Source organism: Phasianus colchicus, chromosome 3 (assembly GCF_987193195.1).
Source record: "Phasianus colchicus chromosome 3, bPhaCol1.hap1.1, whole genome shotgun sequence".
Lineage (NCBI taxonomy): Eukaryota > Metazoa > Chordata > Aves > Galliformes > Phasianidae > Phasianus > Phasianus colchicus.
The window spans coordinates 10,145,712-10,162,519 of record NC_143438.1 but is presented as its reverse complement, the minus strand read 5'-3'; the positions used below and the strand labels follow the sequence as shown (position 1 = coordinate 10,162,519).

The window sequence follows — 16,808 nt, the reverse complement described above, 5'->3', positions numbered from 1 at the left end:
GCTTTTGGAGTACCAGAAAGATTAATGGAAGTTGTTCCATGTTTGGCTGGGGAGTGGCTGCTTTGGCTCCTTGGCATAGAATCTGTGTTTGAGACAGTATAGAAATTAAAGAAATCTTTTAGACTCCATGTATTGTTATTTAATTTCTGTGTCAGTTCTTAAATAAATGAATGAAAAACACATATTTTTTCTTTCCAGTTTTGGGGCATAAAATCAAAAGACAGCAAATAGACCAGTGTAGAGGAAGGAGAAGGGACCCTGGGACAGCACAGGAGGTGTGCAGGTGCTCGTGCCAACAGCCTAGAGAAGGCAGTGAGCTAAGGGCAACTTTAATAATTTAACTTTTAACTCGATACTGGGGTAAGTATAGAAAAAATCATAAAGCCAAAATGAAGCCTGGAGTAGTGAATGTTTTAAGAGGCTCTTAAATAATTATTAAGCAAAATGCAGTGATAGCAATCACACCGGTAGAACCTGGCTGACAATGCTCTAAACATCAGCATAGCAATGTTGTAATTACTGTACTAGATGGTTGATTAGAAGCTATGCAAATGTAAATGCAATCAGTACCTGTGTTCCTGCTTTGTTTGAAACAATGTGTAAATGAATTATCTCTTGTGTCAGGCTCATATCTCTCCTGGGAGTAAACACAGGAGCAGGGACTGGCCTTCAGAAGCATAGCTGCTTCCAGGGGTGAAGAGATGCCCGTGGAAAGATGCTGAGCAGGAGCTCATTCCAACGAAGAGCCTCACCTGCATGTCAGTTCTTGTGCTAGATGGTTACCCAGCCTCTGCCCATAGGTGCCTCACTGTGCCCTGTATTCCGGCACTGGCCCCGGAAGGAGGCATCCAAAAATCCTTCCCTGCAACCCCTGTATGCTCAGCTTTTCATAAGTCTAAACGCTACATGATAAAAAAAAAAAACAAACAAAAACAAACAGCAGTTGTATCCAAAGCAGCTGATGGTTCCACAGTCATACGTCTGTGATGGAGACTGAGCTAAGTGTGTATGTAATTTATGCACATACAGCATGTCAGTCTCATCAGGAGTTATTGCTGTGCTTAAGTAATATGTATGTGATGGCAAGGATAGAGCTATTATATACGTAATTTATGTACAACCTCTGCATTGACTGTTTTATTGTATATGCAGTATAACCATACATTGCTGATACTAATCTAATGTCTAGAGTACAGATTGCGTTTTCAAATATGCAAGCAAGCTTTTTTTTTTTTGTTATATGAAAAATAGGGATTTTTATATTCTATTTTTAAGGGAGTTACGTAAAGTATCTGTCATCAGTTTTTCATTTTTAGATGCAAATAATTATATATGGCAGGGAGCTTGATGAGCATTCAAAGTTGACATTAGAATGAAAATGCATAAAGTTTTCCTGAAAAGCTGATAAAATAGGTCATCAGTCAAGGTTATGATCACGACTAGAAGAACATGTTTTAAATCTCATTTAAAATGTATTAAAAAAAAAAAACAAAAAACTGCTCCTGCATCTTCATGCTAATTACGAAGAGTGTTAAATTCACATTTCCTAATTTTTAGGAAGATTTTTCGATTTCCCCGTATCTTACAGCTGCATGAGGAACCTTCAAACCTATTGCTGACTGACAAACGGAGATTTAATCTGTTTCACCTTGCATGTATGGTGGGCTGGGATCAGCCCTGCTAGCAGCTGTCAGGCTCATACCAGTGTTTGGTAACCTACTGAGCCCTGGGCTTTGACTCTCCGAGCCCCCAAAGTGGAAAGGAGAAACCAAAGAAAGCGCCAGAAGATGTCAGGTTCCCACACTGTAAAATTAAAGAGAAGATTTAGAGACTGCTTTTGCTTCATCTGATCTTTCCCTTTTAATCTTGAACATTCCTCATTAAATGAGGGAAGTGAAACGTTTCGGGACAGAAGAATAGTTTTTAATTAGAAGCAGATTTAAATTTGAATGTCATATAGGCTTTGCAAAATGTCTTTTTGCTGCTGTTTGCCAACTTTGCAGGATTTAATTTTGCAGCAGAAAGGCGACGGTGGGAATTTAGGGCCATCAAAGAAGTCTTTGGCACAACTGGCATAGTGTTCTGCCAGGTCTCCCACCTTTGCTTGCTCAGGGATGAGCTCATCCTGCACCAGCACCACTGCTGCCACCTCTCCTTCTCACCCTCAGTGAAGGGCAGGCTTCTTTGGTGTTGGCAGGCACCTCTGAGTTGAAGGAAAACCAGAAGGCTTCTCTTTTCTCTGTCTTTTTTCTCCATCCTTCATCCTACCATCATAGCCTGCTATTGTGTTTGCTTTCGTACGCTTCCTTTGTTCTTTTTTTTTTTTTTTCCTTTTTTTTTTTTTTTCAATTAGCTGCAGGGAAGTCTTAGGATTGATCTCAGTTAGGATTCATGTACTTAACATTTGGACTGAATGATGCCTGCAGTGCTGAGGGAAGAGCTCATGGGTATCCCCTGCATCCTGCTGTGGCCTGCTGGAGTGGAGTGAAATCATCACCCGGGGCAACAATCCAAGCTCAGTCCAGCCATCAACTCCTGCATCCCTGGGTGAGCTTTAGGACGCAAACTCCTGAAGCACAAGGGTTTTCTTTGGGAGAGGTGGAGAGTTGCTCCACGTGAGTGTGGAGATGGGCTATGGTCACTCCATGGAAAGTCTGAGCTGTTATCAGCGCCAGTATGCGTGGTTCATGCAGAGCTGGGTATTTTATTTTATTGTAATTTATTTTTTTTTAACCTGGTAGTATTCTTAATGCTTATAGAAGCAATTCTTACACAGTCAAATACAGAGCACTGACGTAGTGGTTTTAGTCTGATGAGTTTCGATAATCAGAAGATGCAGATTTCTGCACAGCGTCTCAACCTCACGTCACTTACTGTTCTCAAGCTGTGTCTCCCCCTGCTAAAAACCACAAAAATCCCACTTAACATTCTGATTTCAGCAATACATGCACGTAGCATGATTACATTCATGCACTTCAACAGAAGAATATTTGGTCTTAGCAGTTTTCTTCTCTCCCAGTGATCCAACAGAGAAAAACTGGATTTATATCTTCCATTGTGTCCACTGAAAAACACGCAAAGCGTTTTTTAAAATTATGTTTCAAATGTCATCTGATGGAGAAAGGTAAGAGAGAGTGGGTTTTCTTTAGAAAGCCGCACGAAGCACTTGTCATCTGAAGTTGTTTTGCAGGAGGTATTTTTAGGATGACTCAGGCGTAAGGTCTGAGAGTTCTTCTTGCCTTTAACTGAAGGGAAAAAAAAAAAAAGCTGACATTTTCCTTCCAGCTGTTTTGGTTAAATATTTGATTATAAAAACCCAACCTTTTGGGCAAAAAAGGATTTTTTTATTTTTAAGTTCTGGTACATATTTGCCCCGTATTAACTGCTAATTCTCCAGTTATCCATAGAGAAGTAGGTTATATGTGAATGCCAGTGAATATTTACCACCTCCTACTCCCTAGTAAAATGTCCTGGTGGCTTAAAAGTAGGATTGTTTCCTTTGTTAGTTTGTTTAAAAACAACAAACCCAAAGCCATAATCAGACCCACAAATGAAAGATTGCACTTGCTTCATCTTAAATTGTTGACAGAAGTTACTGGTTTCGTATTCTGCAAACCTCACGCTTTTCAGTAGTTTTGCTTTACTTGCTGAAATTCCTAAACCTTTATTTATCAAACCTTTATTTATTTTTCTTCGTTGACCACAGTGCCTCCACAATTTTTCATGTGTGAAATGAAAATTTTAACACGTGTAATGACTTTTCTGTTTGTTGGTGTTGATGTCTTGAAAAAATCTGAAAGTCTTTTTAGACTATATTCTGTTTGTGATGTATTTAAATCCATGTGGTTATGTCCTCAGTGAATACTGGAAATAGAGAACATAAAGCTGGTGAAAGTTTTCATTCATTTTTGCTTTTATTTTTCGTCCATCACAGCCCTACCTCTGTAGCTCACTCTCACTCTATTGGTATCCTCTTAGGGATTTTCTATAGCAGGAGACATATAAATCAGCAACCATCTTTTTCTGTGTGTAAGCCTCCATGCTCACATTCCTAGAAAGCATGGTTGCATTACGTATTTAAAACCCCAAGGAATTAACTGTGTATTCTATGCAGTGGACATCTGCTGGTGGATGTGTTGGGCAGTAGCATGAAGGCCTTTAAAACTGGAGAAAGAAAAGCCATTCCTTTGCTGCAAATGCTGTAAGAGAACTACAAGTCTTCTTGTTTGGATGGAGCGTGATGGCAGTGACACTGATGGTCCTGAGCAGGTTGCATTCATAGCTCAGGCAACTGGACTGCAATATAGCACTGTTGGTGCAGATACTTGATCTGTCTTGCTGTAGGGGAATGGGCTGAATGCAGCCAGGACAGACAGACAGACAGCTGGAGTGGGTGCAGGTGTTGGTGCAGTGCTGCAGTTTGTGGGCACCTGCAGCTATGCCAGGCTTAATCGGGAATTGCTACATCTCATAGGCACTCACTGGCTTTTCTTTTCTCCTCTTTGTACTCATGTCGTGTCGTTGTATTTTATATATATTGCTATTATGCTGTGTTACCTACAGTTTACTATTTTGTGGTATGCACCTGTCTCTGATAATCAACAGCTGACTCCATGATTGTTATGTGATGTGGCATCTTCGGTCTCTTCACATCACGAATGCACAATGACTTCATTATCATTCCTCTCTAGTGAGCACTTCATGAGAAGTGTCCTCTCCCTTAAATAAGAGTTTGTGTGTCTCTCGCTCATCATTTGCTTTAGATGTGCACCACTCCAGCAGAACATCTACTGGCAGCACTAGAATGTATCTTACAAGACCCCAGTCCATCGAGGCACTGTTCATAGGATCACAGAATAGTTTGGATTGGAAGGGACCTTAGAGATCACCCAGTTCCAGCCCCCCGCTGTGGGCAGGGTTGCCACCCACCAGATGATGCTGCCCAGGGCCCCGTCCAGCCTAGCCTCACACCTGGGATGTTCTGTCATTGTATGGGCAATAAAGAGGTACCTGCAACTGCAGCATAGCAAGAATTTCCATTAGTTGTATTATTTTCTGTTGTCCTAGCAAAAACCAAATGAAGTTCATTTAACTTCATTGAGTGGCTCACTCACTTGTGTGCTTTTCTTCCAGTTCTGTGGTGTTTCAGGGTAAGTTAGTTCTTCTTTCAGCTTAAACCTTCACACATTGAGGGAGACGGCCACCAGTATGGCGTCTGGAGCTGTAAAATGCAGTGGGTTGTCAACGTAAATCTAGAGCTGGGTTGTGAAACATGCCTCAGTGCCTTGGTAAGAAAGGTCGTGACCCTTATCAGATGGCTGCCAAGGATGTAGTGCTGTTTGCAGGTAGTGGCTGCACAAAGATGCTTCTACAGGTAGGAAAACATCTATGCAATAGATGTTACTCATTGAGGAAAGCACAAAGTATAGGAGACTTTTTGGCTAGATACAGAGTATGTGCTTACCTAGTTATTGTTTTGGTTATCTGTGGTTCTTTGTTTGGAATCAATCTGACAGAGAAGCAATCGGCAGTTTCTGATACAAACTCTTCTTTTCATCTTTTTTGAAATCAGAGATAATTCAGTTTGGGAGTTCAAAGTACTTTATCTTTCTGGCAATCTAATGTAGCAGGCTTCCAAAATACGTAAATAATTTTATCTGTATAAAATAGAATGATTATGAATTTAAACACGTGGATTTATGGTACCATTTATGTGAGCTATGCTGATAATACTTTTAATAATGAAATTGCATTTGTCTTTGTAGCTGCATATACATTTTTGTGACAAATCTTTTACGTCTTCTCAAGAGCTAGGCATTCCCTAGTGCATTAGGTATGTTTCTAAACAGGGGAAATGAGTTTGATAACCAGTCTGCACATTTTGTTTTGTTTTTTTTTGATAAAGCGTTAGCGACATACATATGTAAAAGATGCTTTGTTTGTTTTGTCAGTGCTTGGTGAATGTTATGGAGACCAAACAGTAGATGTGAGCAATGGGAGGCAGTGGGTGGTGTGTTTCAGCAGTGGTGGCAGTGGGTCATCTCCACTGGTTCAGATACCAGAACATGGTATGCAGCTCTTGTTCATCACTGCTGAAAATGCATAGCTCATGCTGGTGACTATCCTGAAAACTATTGTTTTGTAGCAGAGAATTTGCTCTATCAAATAGTGCTGTTGTGCTCTTTGTATCTGTTGTAGTTCCCATGGAAATGAATAGGAGGCATTACTTTTGAAGCAGCCTACATAAAATGATGAAATTATAGATTCATACAGTATTTCAGCTGTTCTTTAATCCAGGAAGCCCTTAAATATCAAGTCTTCGTTGGTTAAAGCATATCTGTGTAACCAGGTTAATAATGAGCTAGTAGAAGGTGGTTTTCTTTTTGAGTTGTGTCTGTGTTCAGTGGCCAGTATATAGGTTTAGAAGAAGCTATGTATAGGAGAAGCTGTGCTTTAAGTATGTACATACATATTGCTAGCCCTGGAAGGAGTTTGGCTTTTAAAACTGAGGTGGTATTCTTTCTTATCAGCAGCTCAGCTCACTCGTAGCTGTGGGAGTCTGCCCTGCAGCCATTTGTGTGGGTCAGTTTGTTGCATTCTCTGTATAAAGGAGAGAAGTTTTTGAGCTTCAGTGAGAAAAAGAACCTGGGGCTAGATTTAAAAGGCAGAAACATGGAACTGAAGCGTGTTGAACTCAGTCTTAAAACCTCTGAGAAGGGTTTGATTTAGTTACATTTTTTTTTTTAGTTCTGCTTATAATATAATGGGAAAACAATTTGGGGCCTTAACTGAAAACAAGTGGTTCCAACTTCCTTTAGTGGTTCAGCTCATAAATATTGGAGAAGTCATTTAAAACCACTTATTTCAAGCCTGTGGAAGAAAGGGTTGTAACCTTGCATTACATAGGAATGGTGAGTAAATGGACAGATCAAATAACAGCCCTCCCACTGGTGAAGAGTAGAGAGGCCAGTGTGGAGCCATCCTGATCCTCCTCGTTATGGCAGCCGAGAAGCCCAGTGTCTCCTGAACTGGAGCAGTACTGTCAGAGAAGTTTAGGATGATTGCAGTTCTCTTCTGTTCTTTCCATTTCATTTCATAAAAACTGTAGCCCCCCCAAAAAAAATATTTCACAGGCATTTTGGGAGATATCAGTGATGCGTGAAAGCCACGTTCCAAGCTCAGCAAGCTGGTCTGTCTCACCATAGTGCTGCTGCTCCTCGTCCTTACCAACATGAGCTCTTTTTCCTGATGCTTCTCAGAGGGCAGTGTGCTACCAAAAAGAACTGGATCTTAAATTTTTTGCTCATTCCAGCTGCACTTTTCCTTGCTTCTTCCTCTGCACGCGCAAGCACAGGCATACACAGTAGGAAGCTGCTCCTCCCAGCAGGATCTGCTGTGCGGCAGCAGCCGGAACGCAATTCCTTCTCCTGCACTGATGAATTTGGGGGCAGCAGGCGTTTTGCTAAGAACAGTGAGCATAAAGGCTCGAGGCTGCTTTCTGCTCCTGCTGCGTGTGCATGAACGATGGGTGGTTTTGCAGAGGAATGAGTGCTGGGCTGCTGCTCATCCCCCCACCACTCCCATGTGGCCACTCCGTGTATCAAATCCCATTTGCTGTTTAGATCACCATGCTTAATGCTGCATTGTCTTGTTCTAACAGCATTTTTCAAGATCGTATTAAAATACTCCGTGTGCATATTAAAATACTCTGTAATGCATGATAATACCTATTCCGAAGAGTCCCCTGACTGCATAAATTCTTACAGATGGCATGGAACTACAGAGGGATTAGCTGTTGACTGCAGATCTGATGCCATTGCTTTTCTCTCTGCAGTTCCGTGTAATTTAACATGTCAATAGCCGTGCTGGTAAAACATGATGAAATTTTATATGACAGTATTACTCATAATGTACTGCATATTTACGTGTGAATGGTGTTATTCCTAAATATAAACAGCTAGTTTGAGACAGACTTTGGTAAATGACTTTCTCAAAACTTGCTTCTTTTCTAATATATTTTAATAATTACTTCTTTCTCTTGCAGACAAAATTGAAGAAGCACAAAAACAACTTAATGGAAAAGAAGACCAACAAAGAGGTAATAAACAAATCAAAATGAAATAGAAAAAGCACATTGTGATTCTACAGGATGATGTAAAGCTTTCCTGCATCAGTGAAACTGGGCTCCACTGGGCTGTGGGCATTGGATGAAGCCCAGGGTATGTGTATTGCAGATCAGGTGCTGTGATCTGTAACACCCCAATTTTGTGGAGACACAAAAGCTTTGTTCTAACCACTTGAGTAGCTGTATTGACCTTGATAAGGCTGCTGAAGTTACAGCACTGGAAACTGCATAGTTTATTGACTAAAGCCTTGTACTAACAGTTTGGTTCATAATATGATTTACCTAATCGTTAATAACCATATCTGGTTTATGACAAGCAATATGTGATGATTTCTAGCAGATGCTGAATGGAGATTGATCCTCATAGGCTATTTTAAGAAACAGTTGACCTGTGACAGATTAAACTTGTATGTTAGGGCTTAGAAAGCTGGTGAAAAGTCATTGTATTTCAAGGCTGGCTGACTGCAGGAGTACCTGTTAGGTTTTATGTGATAAAGCTCATCTGTGCACCCACAGAGGAGTGCAGAGAAGCAGCATGGGGAGGGGGAGACCAAATAATCCCTGGCTAGGCTCCCCTGGGCAGAGCCATGGAAGACTTTTCTCCACGAGCCCAGAGGAGCACAGGGGTATGAGGGTAGGTGAGAACTCCAGTGAAAGACTTGAAGAAAGTAGACTCTGTCCAGTACCCTCCCAGGGCCGTTGCAGCAGAGCCACAGCCCCAGCATCCAGATGTGAAACCCATCACCACGAGCCATAGGGAGTAGCTCAGCGGGTCACCTTTTGGACTAAAGGTGTAGTACTTGAAAGGGGACACATGAGAGGATGCAGGAAAGCAACTCGGGGGCTCAGATCTGTGTGTCAAGGCCAGATTGGATGGGGCCCTAGGCAACGTGGTCTAGTATTTAAATGGGGAGGTTGGTGGCCCTGCCTGTGGCAGGGGGGTTGGAGATTCATGATCCTTGAGGTCCCTTCCAACCCTGGCCATTCTGTGACTCTGTGTATGTGTATGAACATGGTGCATATGTGTGTTCTTTGTGTTTGTGCCTACTGGGAATACATTTTCAGCTTCTCTGGTGATCGGACCTGGTGTCATGAAGCAACAGCCTCACCTTTCTAAGCCTGGTGGGTCCAGCATGCTGTACTTTCCTCTGTCAGTACCACACTTCACTGGTTTGTCTTGCTCTGGGTAGATACTCATTGCACTCATGTTAGTGACCTGTCCTTTTGACCTCTGACACATCTGTGAATAGCACTGTAAATTGTTGATATTCACTCCTGGACTCAAAGCATTTTACCTTTTCAAACGGTGAATTTAAAAACTTGCTGAACATTACAGAACAAAAGAAATAACCTGTTGGATCCCAGTAGGGCCCATCTGACCCATCATTCTGCTTACAGCATAGGCAATAGAACATGCAGATTGAGGACAGTGCCTCAGCTTGGCCACTTTCTGCAACTTGTTTCCCTTAGGCTGTCCTTGGGATCTCTGCCTCATCCCTTTTAGGACCTGTTACCATGAATCCTTTTCTTTCAGTGCTGTTTGCCTTCAGCATTCTCTGGCAATGAATTGCAGAAGTTCACTACCAATCACATTAAGAAAGTACATTATTATATCTTTTTTTTCTCCCAACTTCCTACTAGTTTTAATAGGTGTCCTTTGGTCCAAGCATTGTCTGCTTTATTAAATAAGAGTTCAGCTTTCACCTTACCAGCTGCTTTTGTGATTTCATAAGCCTTGTCCATATCCCACTCAGCTTTGTTCTCTTCAGACTCACGTTTGAGTTAATTTTTCGAAAGAAGATTTGATACAGGCTGTCTTGAATGGGTACTAAGACTATGATGTTGCTTTATGCCTTTGTAAAAGGTGAAGGAGAAAAAAATGTGTGGGTGGGGGATAAAAGAAGCCTTCTAAACATTTACAGAGACTTTCCAACAAGCTAGGCCTTCAACTGAATAGACTTGTGATGTATTTTTGTTTAGCGTATCATAGGAAAGCAGCATTGTCATCCAAACATAAAAGCTCAGTGTGTAAAGTATTACTGTCTGCTCTTGTTGATGTTGATCCTAAAGAAGTAATATTTCTCCGGATTTATTTATTTATTTTTGGGTAGACTCGTTCAAGCTGAAGATGAACTGACCTCTATTTTCAGGATTTTCTTCTCAGCTGTGCACCAGTACAATCTTTGTGATCCCACACAAAGGAAGCAACCTCCACTGTGCTCTGACAGGGATTGGGTTGCAAAGATTTGCATGATGATGGCACAAGCCTTTCATGGGCTCAGGAGGCAGAAAGATTATGGCTTAATTTTTGTCTCCTAATTTAAATTTGTATGACTAGTTGTTGAAAAAAAATTATGTATAAAATTGATACAGAAATGACTGGGATAATACGGTGACTTTGTACCTTCTCTTTTCAACTGAGAATTGTCCTCTGCCATTTTCATCACTTTCTTAAGTGTCTAAATAGATTTTTATTTTTTATTGTTTGTAATATGAAGTAAATTAAATGATTTGTTTGAAGGCCACTGAGAAAAAGGAAAGTATATTTTGAGGTAAACAAGTAAACAAAATGTGAACACGCTCACATAAGGTATTTTAATCACAATGCAGTGTATACAGATTCACCTTAAGAGTGGTTGTATATTTTTATAGCAAATTAAATACTGTCCTGTCAGTACTGGAGCTGTTAGAGGTGTAGCATGTTTGTGGGGAGGAATTCTTCATAAGTTCAATCATACTGGGTTTTCTGCTGACTGGTATTGTACACTGATCAGTCATAACTTTATACATGTGTGGGATTTAAGATGAATTTAATTGACTACAAAAAGATATGTATTTAATGCATTTTGCCATTAGCTGTAATAATCCAATTAAGTGCAAATTGAAATAGATCTCTATTAAACACAAAGGCAGTAAAGAAACAGATGTAGTGTTGAATTTAGCAGAATTCAGATAGTATGAATTTGCAACTGGAAGATACACATATATTTTGAGTGATAGTCCACAAAGACATTCAGGTTGCAGATAAGTGACCTGCAAGTTGATATCAGAAATGTATTCTTTAGGGACCACCCTCTTTTCCTGCTCATCAATTGTGTAAGGTGGATAATTCTTTCATCATTTCATCTTCTCGTAATTGCTCAGTTGCCAGTGTGAATTTTTAGTAGGAGAACCTCAGCATCTCTTCAACTGTGATTGTTGTTGACATGGCAGAGAAAGTCTTGTTTCCCGTGAGTGGTCTGTGTGTTGTCCTTTAATACCTGGAAGGGATGTGGTCTTGGAAAACCAAAACTTTCTCCTTGTGAAGGCAATGAAAGCTTTCTCTGATGATACCCATTTGGGTATCACGGTCTGGAAAGCAGTTAGCTGAATCTGCTTTGGCTTTGATCTACTACTGGCCTCCTCCTAAGAAATCCATCCCAAGAAGGTCTCTTTGTCTTCTCCCTTCCGGACTGATAAAGTCAAGTCCTCTCACATCCTTGTGGTTACCACAGAGGCTTCTGTTTTGGTCATCCTCTGAACCAGTTCAGCCACTGAAGGTCTTTATGAAGCACTGTAAGCATTTGTTTTCTTCTTTATCCATTGCAGCAGTTCTCTGCTTATCACAACAGGCTGCATCCTAGGGGCATCAGTTCCACAAGCACTGTCATAGGATTTTAATGTAGGGCTAGTGGCACTTAACCTAGTTATCTTGATACTTGGCACCAGCGATGCTAAGGCTGCTGAATCTCTCATTCTGCTTCTGAAACTTTTCAGGGGACTAAAGTTGGTGACAAACTCCAGCTACACCAAGATTTGCCATGAAGAGGGGTTGCAGATCCTGTACAGACACTCAACAGAGTTGATGTAGCCTAGCATATACTCCACAAAACCCACTGATCCCACAAGCTCTCTGCCTCTTTAAGAATATGATTCCGGACTAAGCTGTATTATTTTGGATAGCTACTTGCTGCATTGCTGAAAGAAAGAATCAATGATAAATGGCTGTGTCACAGGGAACATAGGTGTACTTACTCTGCTTCTCCATTGTGGTGATGGCTGTATCTTACAGTGCGTAAGGGCAGAGGTGATATGGGATGATCTGGGAATGTCTGTGTGTTCTTCGGCTTCATTGCAATTTAGACTTGCAGGCTGTCATGGTTGTTTGTCAGGTATAAATTCATCCCTTTAGATAAGCTGTTGTTCTTGTTTGAATCTCTACTCATGTTTTTTACTTTCTTCTGACGTGAGTAGACTTCAAGTACCAGTTTCTTCAACAGATGAAGTTGTAAACAGTTTATTAACTCTCACTGCAAGCTGTGTGCAGTGTAACAAATCCATCCTGGATTCAGACTTCCAGTCCCTCTAATGGCACGCAGACGTCTGCCAGACTCCTCTCCTGATCTCTTCCCAGTACTGGTAGGTATGTCTCTGTCTAGCTTCAAGGAAAAGGTAGTTTTCAATCTGTTTTACCAGCAATCAGCCACATTTCTCTACTTTCACACTTGATTTCTCAGAGAACTTCTCCAGTTTTTTTTTTTTACTTCTGCTGGAGATGCTTCATAGTGTAATTTGAACACAATGCTGTATATTCTCATTGAATCCTCCCTTTCAGATACTTGGCATTGCTACTCACTGCTTGGTCTAGGAAGTTGTCCTTGCCACATTCAGAAGTTCGAACTGTTGTGACAGATCTGTCTTGATGATAGTGTTCCCTTCCAGAGTCACCACAGCTTTCTTCGTAAGGTTGTATTGGAATTTTACCCAAATCAGCTCTCTTTTTGGGGCCTCATGCTTCAATGTTAGTAGTACCCTCTTCACTTGCATCCTTAGACATAGAAACATTCTTGACAGATCAAGAGTTTTGCTTAATTTTGATCAGTGCTTGTGTAAATGGCAGCAGGGTCTTACCTATATTTGCTGAGAAACTATCTAGATAAAACCATCCAAAGCCATAGTTTGGACTCCAGCAAAATCCAAGCCATTTCTGTGGTGATGTTGGGGGGGGGGGGGGGGGAAACCAGAAAACCCCGTACTTCCAGCTTCTGTCTTGAAGCTACCTGAAGCCTCTGTCCACTCTTTTTATAGGTGTTAGTCAGTCTCAAGCCTTAACAGGCTGACTTGGCATTTGGTGTAGCAGTTCTTTAGTCAGTAGTAGCTTACAGGATTATGAAATTCACCAGTTATTGGCTTATGACCACACTTAGAGTGTGAAACCACTCATGGTGCAAATGTACATTTGAACTACTGTGGAAGGAAAGGATAAAGAAAGATTCCTTAGCAGCAGCAAGCATTCTCTGAGATGCACAATCTACTTGCACATATGTTCCCCTCCCACACTTACAGCCCCTTCAAAGTAGCATATTGGCATGGAGGAGAGGCAACTGAAATCAAATGCCCTTTACCTTGTTTGCCCATCTGCTATTTTTTTTTTTAACTAGAATGTTGTTTTTTTTTTTCTAGTAAATTGCACTGCACTGAGATTTATGGGAGAAAGTTTGGCATTGTAAATGGAAGCAGGAGACATTAGTTCAGCAATGTAGGTTCTGCTGCAGATGGACTGTAGTCATATTTTTGTACGTTCTGAGTCGTTCAAAAGCCTTCCTTATCCCTCTTGTTAAATGCGTGTGTTACTGACAAAATTATAAGGGGAGTTTCAAATACAGGATTAAAAAAATATACCAGCATTCTCTCTAGTTAATCAAAATGCTGCATACATCTTAAGATTGAGTGCCTTTTTTATGTAGCCATGTCCCAGCTTACAGCTGACTCTTATAGGCCTACCATCTGGCCTCAAAGGAGCAGCCAGGTCCCTTCCCTCCTCTCCCATCCCTGCAGGCACTCCTTATCCTGCTTCCTGCCACTGCCGCACTCCATGCCAAAAAGCAGGTGGGAACACTGCATGCTAGTGATGTACCCTGCCTCACAGTTTGTCAGCTGTGGTCAGGGTTGTATTCTTTCATCCCAGTATTCAGGGGAAGTGGGAAATGATAGAATCATAGAGTGGCTTGGGTTGGAAGGGACCTCGAAGATCATCAAGCTCTAACCCCCCCATTTCAGGCAGAGCTGCCAACCTCCATATCTAAATAGTAGACCAGGAATGGAATAAAAAGGGGATAGGTTGAAAAAAAAAAAAAAAAAGATCTGGAAATGGGGCAGTAAACAAGCATTTTGATTTAGTGTCTTAGAGTGGTTTCATCCTCCCCAGATGTTTCCCAGATTAGCCCCAGATATTTTCTTTCCATTTTGTATTTGTATGAAACTGAGCCTTACATTTTGGACAAGAAATATAACTGACATCCAAAGTTATATTTGATTCTTTTCATCTTTCTGTCGTTATCTTCAACAGCCACACAGGCTAGAAATGTCGTTACTCTAAATGGAAGTACATAATCTTCAGAAGTTGCAGGTTACAGCACTGTCCTGTTTGCTACTTAATGCTGGTGAGAGGATTAGGTGGCCTTTTTATTTTTCTGTTGATGCACACTAGAGCTACCTACATACCTACCTTCTACTTTCCAGATTCAAGATGACAGCTAACAATGCTATTTCATGCAATTCAGTTGTGCATTTACTTGATGACTGATTTCATAGTGTTTATATCCCCATTAAAATATGTCAATACATGTGTCTGAGAGGTAATTTATTTAAATTGTTTTGTGTACGTTGAACTGTAAAGCTTTAAATCAAGACTGAATTATCTTCCTCAAATATTTACAGCAGCTCAGACAGTAGTGATTGGCTTAATGTGGGAACTCTTGATGTCTGTAACTCATGTCATACAAGATCTCACATTTTCATGAAGTCCCACCATTCCTAAAATCTCTGATGGTTGCAAATTAAGGGAATATTGTATTCTGCTAATAGTAACAAGGACGGCTTCAAAGGTTCTTTCAGGCACATTCAGTGCATGGTTTTGTGCCCAGGAAGGACAGTGAGAAAACTGCTGACTTCTGTGGGAGCAGAAATAGTCTCTGATATCATTTATCCCCATTTCTCTCTGTGTTCAATAGTTAAATACATTTTAATGTCCCCATGGTGCCTGTGTGCAGGAAAACTGATAAAAATGGAGATGTCTACATATTCTTTACGCTAAGAAACATTATGAGAATATGAGCTTAAGCCAGCGAGTTTGCTGGCTTCTGTAATCCTCCTGGGTTGTGAGTCAATGTCTATCTGTTATTTCTCATTCTTTGTTCTGTTAGTACTTTTAGTTTAGACTACTAGCAGCTGAAATCTACACAGTTAAGTCCACTGCTGGTGCTAGATGCAGCAAGAACTGGTATTGTTTTGACAGACAGACAAACAGACTTACTGTTTTAAACTGAACTGTTCATCCTTTGAAGCTACTGGGAATTAAAATGTTAATATGATGTTGAAGTAATAGTATTTTGACTCTTCTTCACAAATGTAGCACATCCCTTGAGTGACATTTCAGCAAGAGAAATTCCATCCTGCAAGTATCATTTTCAAAGGGGCATTATAGAAATTATTATTCAAAAACAATTGTCAAAAGAGAATCTTCCTGATAGTAAATGGGAAGAGGTTGATCCAGTGTAGGTACAGTATATTGTTAAATTAATAGCTATATACACAGACACCGTTACCATCTTTAGGTTGGCCTGGCCGTAGTGAATAGAAGGATCTCTTGCAACATCTGAGGACAGAACAAGCTCATTTTTGTGGTGGGAGGATGTTAACAAACTAGTTAATTCAAGTGGCATACCTACGTGTGTGTTGTTAGCTCTAGGGTTGCTAATTTTAGTTGGTGTGAACTAGGAACAAGCCAGCTGTGGAAATGCAAAATTTTTTGCTTGTTAGCTTCCTTGTAGTCTTTCTAGTGTATGAGTAATGACTGTGTTTTTGGTACTTTCCAGATGTAATCCTTCAGTTCACGGAGTTGATAATTTCCTTAAGTCTTCTTCTAAAGGAGAAATATAACACATAAATGAATAGAGAATTAGATACCTTTTTGGTAGCTGTATGCTATAGGCTGACTCGATGGAGTCTTTCATAGGTATCTCCTAGAAGTGTGTGTACATGTGCATATTCTCTTTTTACCCTCTCACATCTTTGGAAAAAGACAAGCCAGGATGGGGAAGGAGCTTTGAGCAGTTCAGTGAGCTTGATCATTGAAGACGTCCGAAGCAAACGCCCCCTGGAAGGAAGATCATCCTTCTCACTTCTGGCACAGAAGAATGAGCTTCCATGGTTGGGACATTCCTGGTTTCCACATTTCCAGCTAATCAACTTTTCTTGTTTTTTTGTCAAGTGCACAACACCATTTAGCTCTAGAAGAAGGGTCTGTTATGTAAGGTTTTTTCTACTCACTTTGCCAGAGCTCTTACTCTTTTCTCTTTTCTGTATTTTTAGATAGTACTGTTGTCAGATTTGAGCTCTTTGCTGCTCTTCGTTGCGTTTTATTTGCTATAGGCAGTATGGAAATTTCTTCATTTGATCCCTGTTTTTCAAATGGAAGATGATGTCAAAGAAATGCATAGAATATGACTAAGAAAATTTTTCTGTTTGAACATCATTGTGCGCAAAGACAGTGTAGTTAACATCTTGCTCCTTTCATTTCTGTTTTTTTCCCTTCTGACTCATGTTTGGGGAGTTTATATTCAATATCTCATCTGACCAGCTAACTGTGGCTGCTTGCTGATAACCCATACGTTGGTCGTCGTTTCATGAGCTGCTCTGTAAT

The 16,808-nt window shown here is 40.6% G+C and overlaps 1 protein-coding gene across 6 annotated transcripts in view; it reads left to right on the top strand.

The window, feature by feature from the left end:
* Positions 1-16,808, top strand: part of HIVEP1 (HIVEP zinc finger 1) — a 116,714-nt gene that overhangs the window by 54,605 nt on the left and 45,301 nt on the right. For all 6 annotated transcript variants that reach the window (XR_016464973.1, XM_090136937.1, XM_090136938.1 and 3 more), the window contains one exon: positions 8,045-8,098. Coding sequence is in view for 5 of the 6 variants with exons in the window: in XM_090136937.1 (XP_089993063.1) it covers positions 8,045-8,098 (54 nt within the window). In the remaining variant the exon portion in view is untranslated. The remainder of the gene's footprint in view (positions 1-8,044; positions 8,099-16,808) is intronic.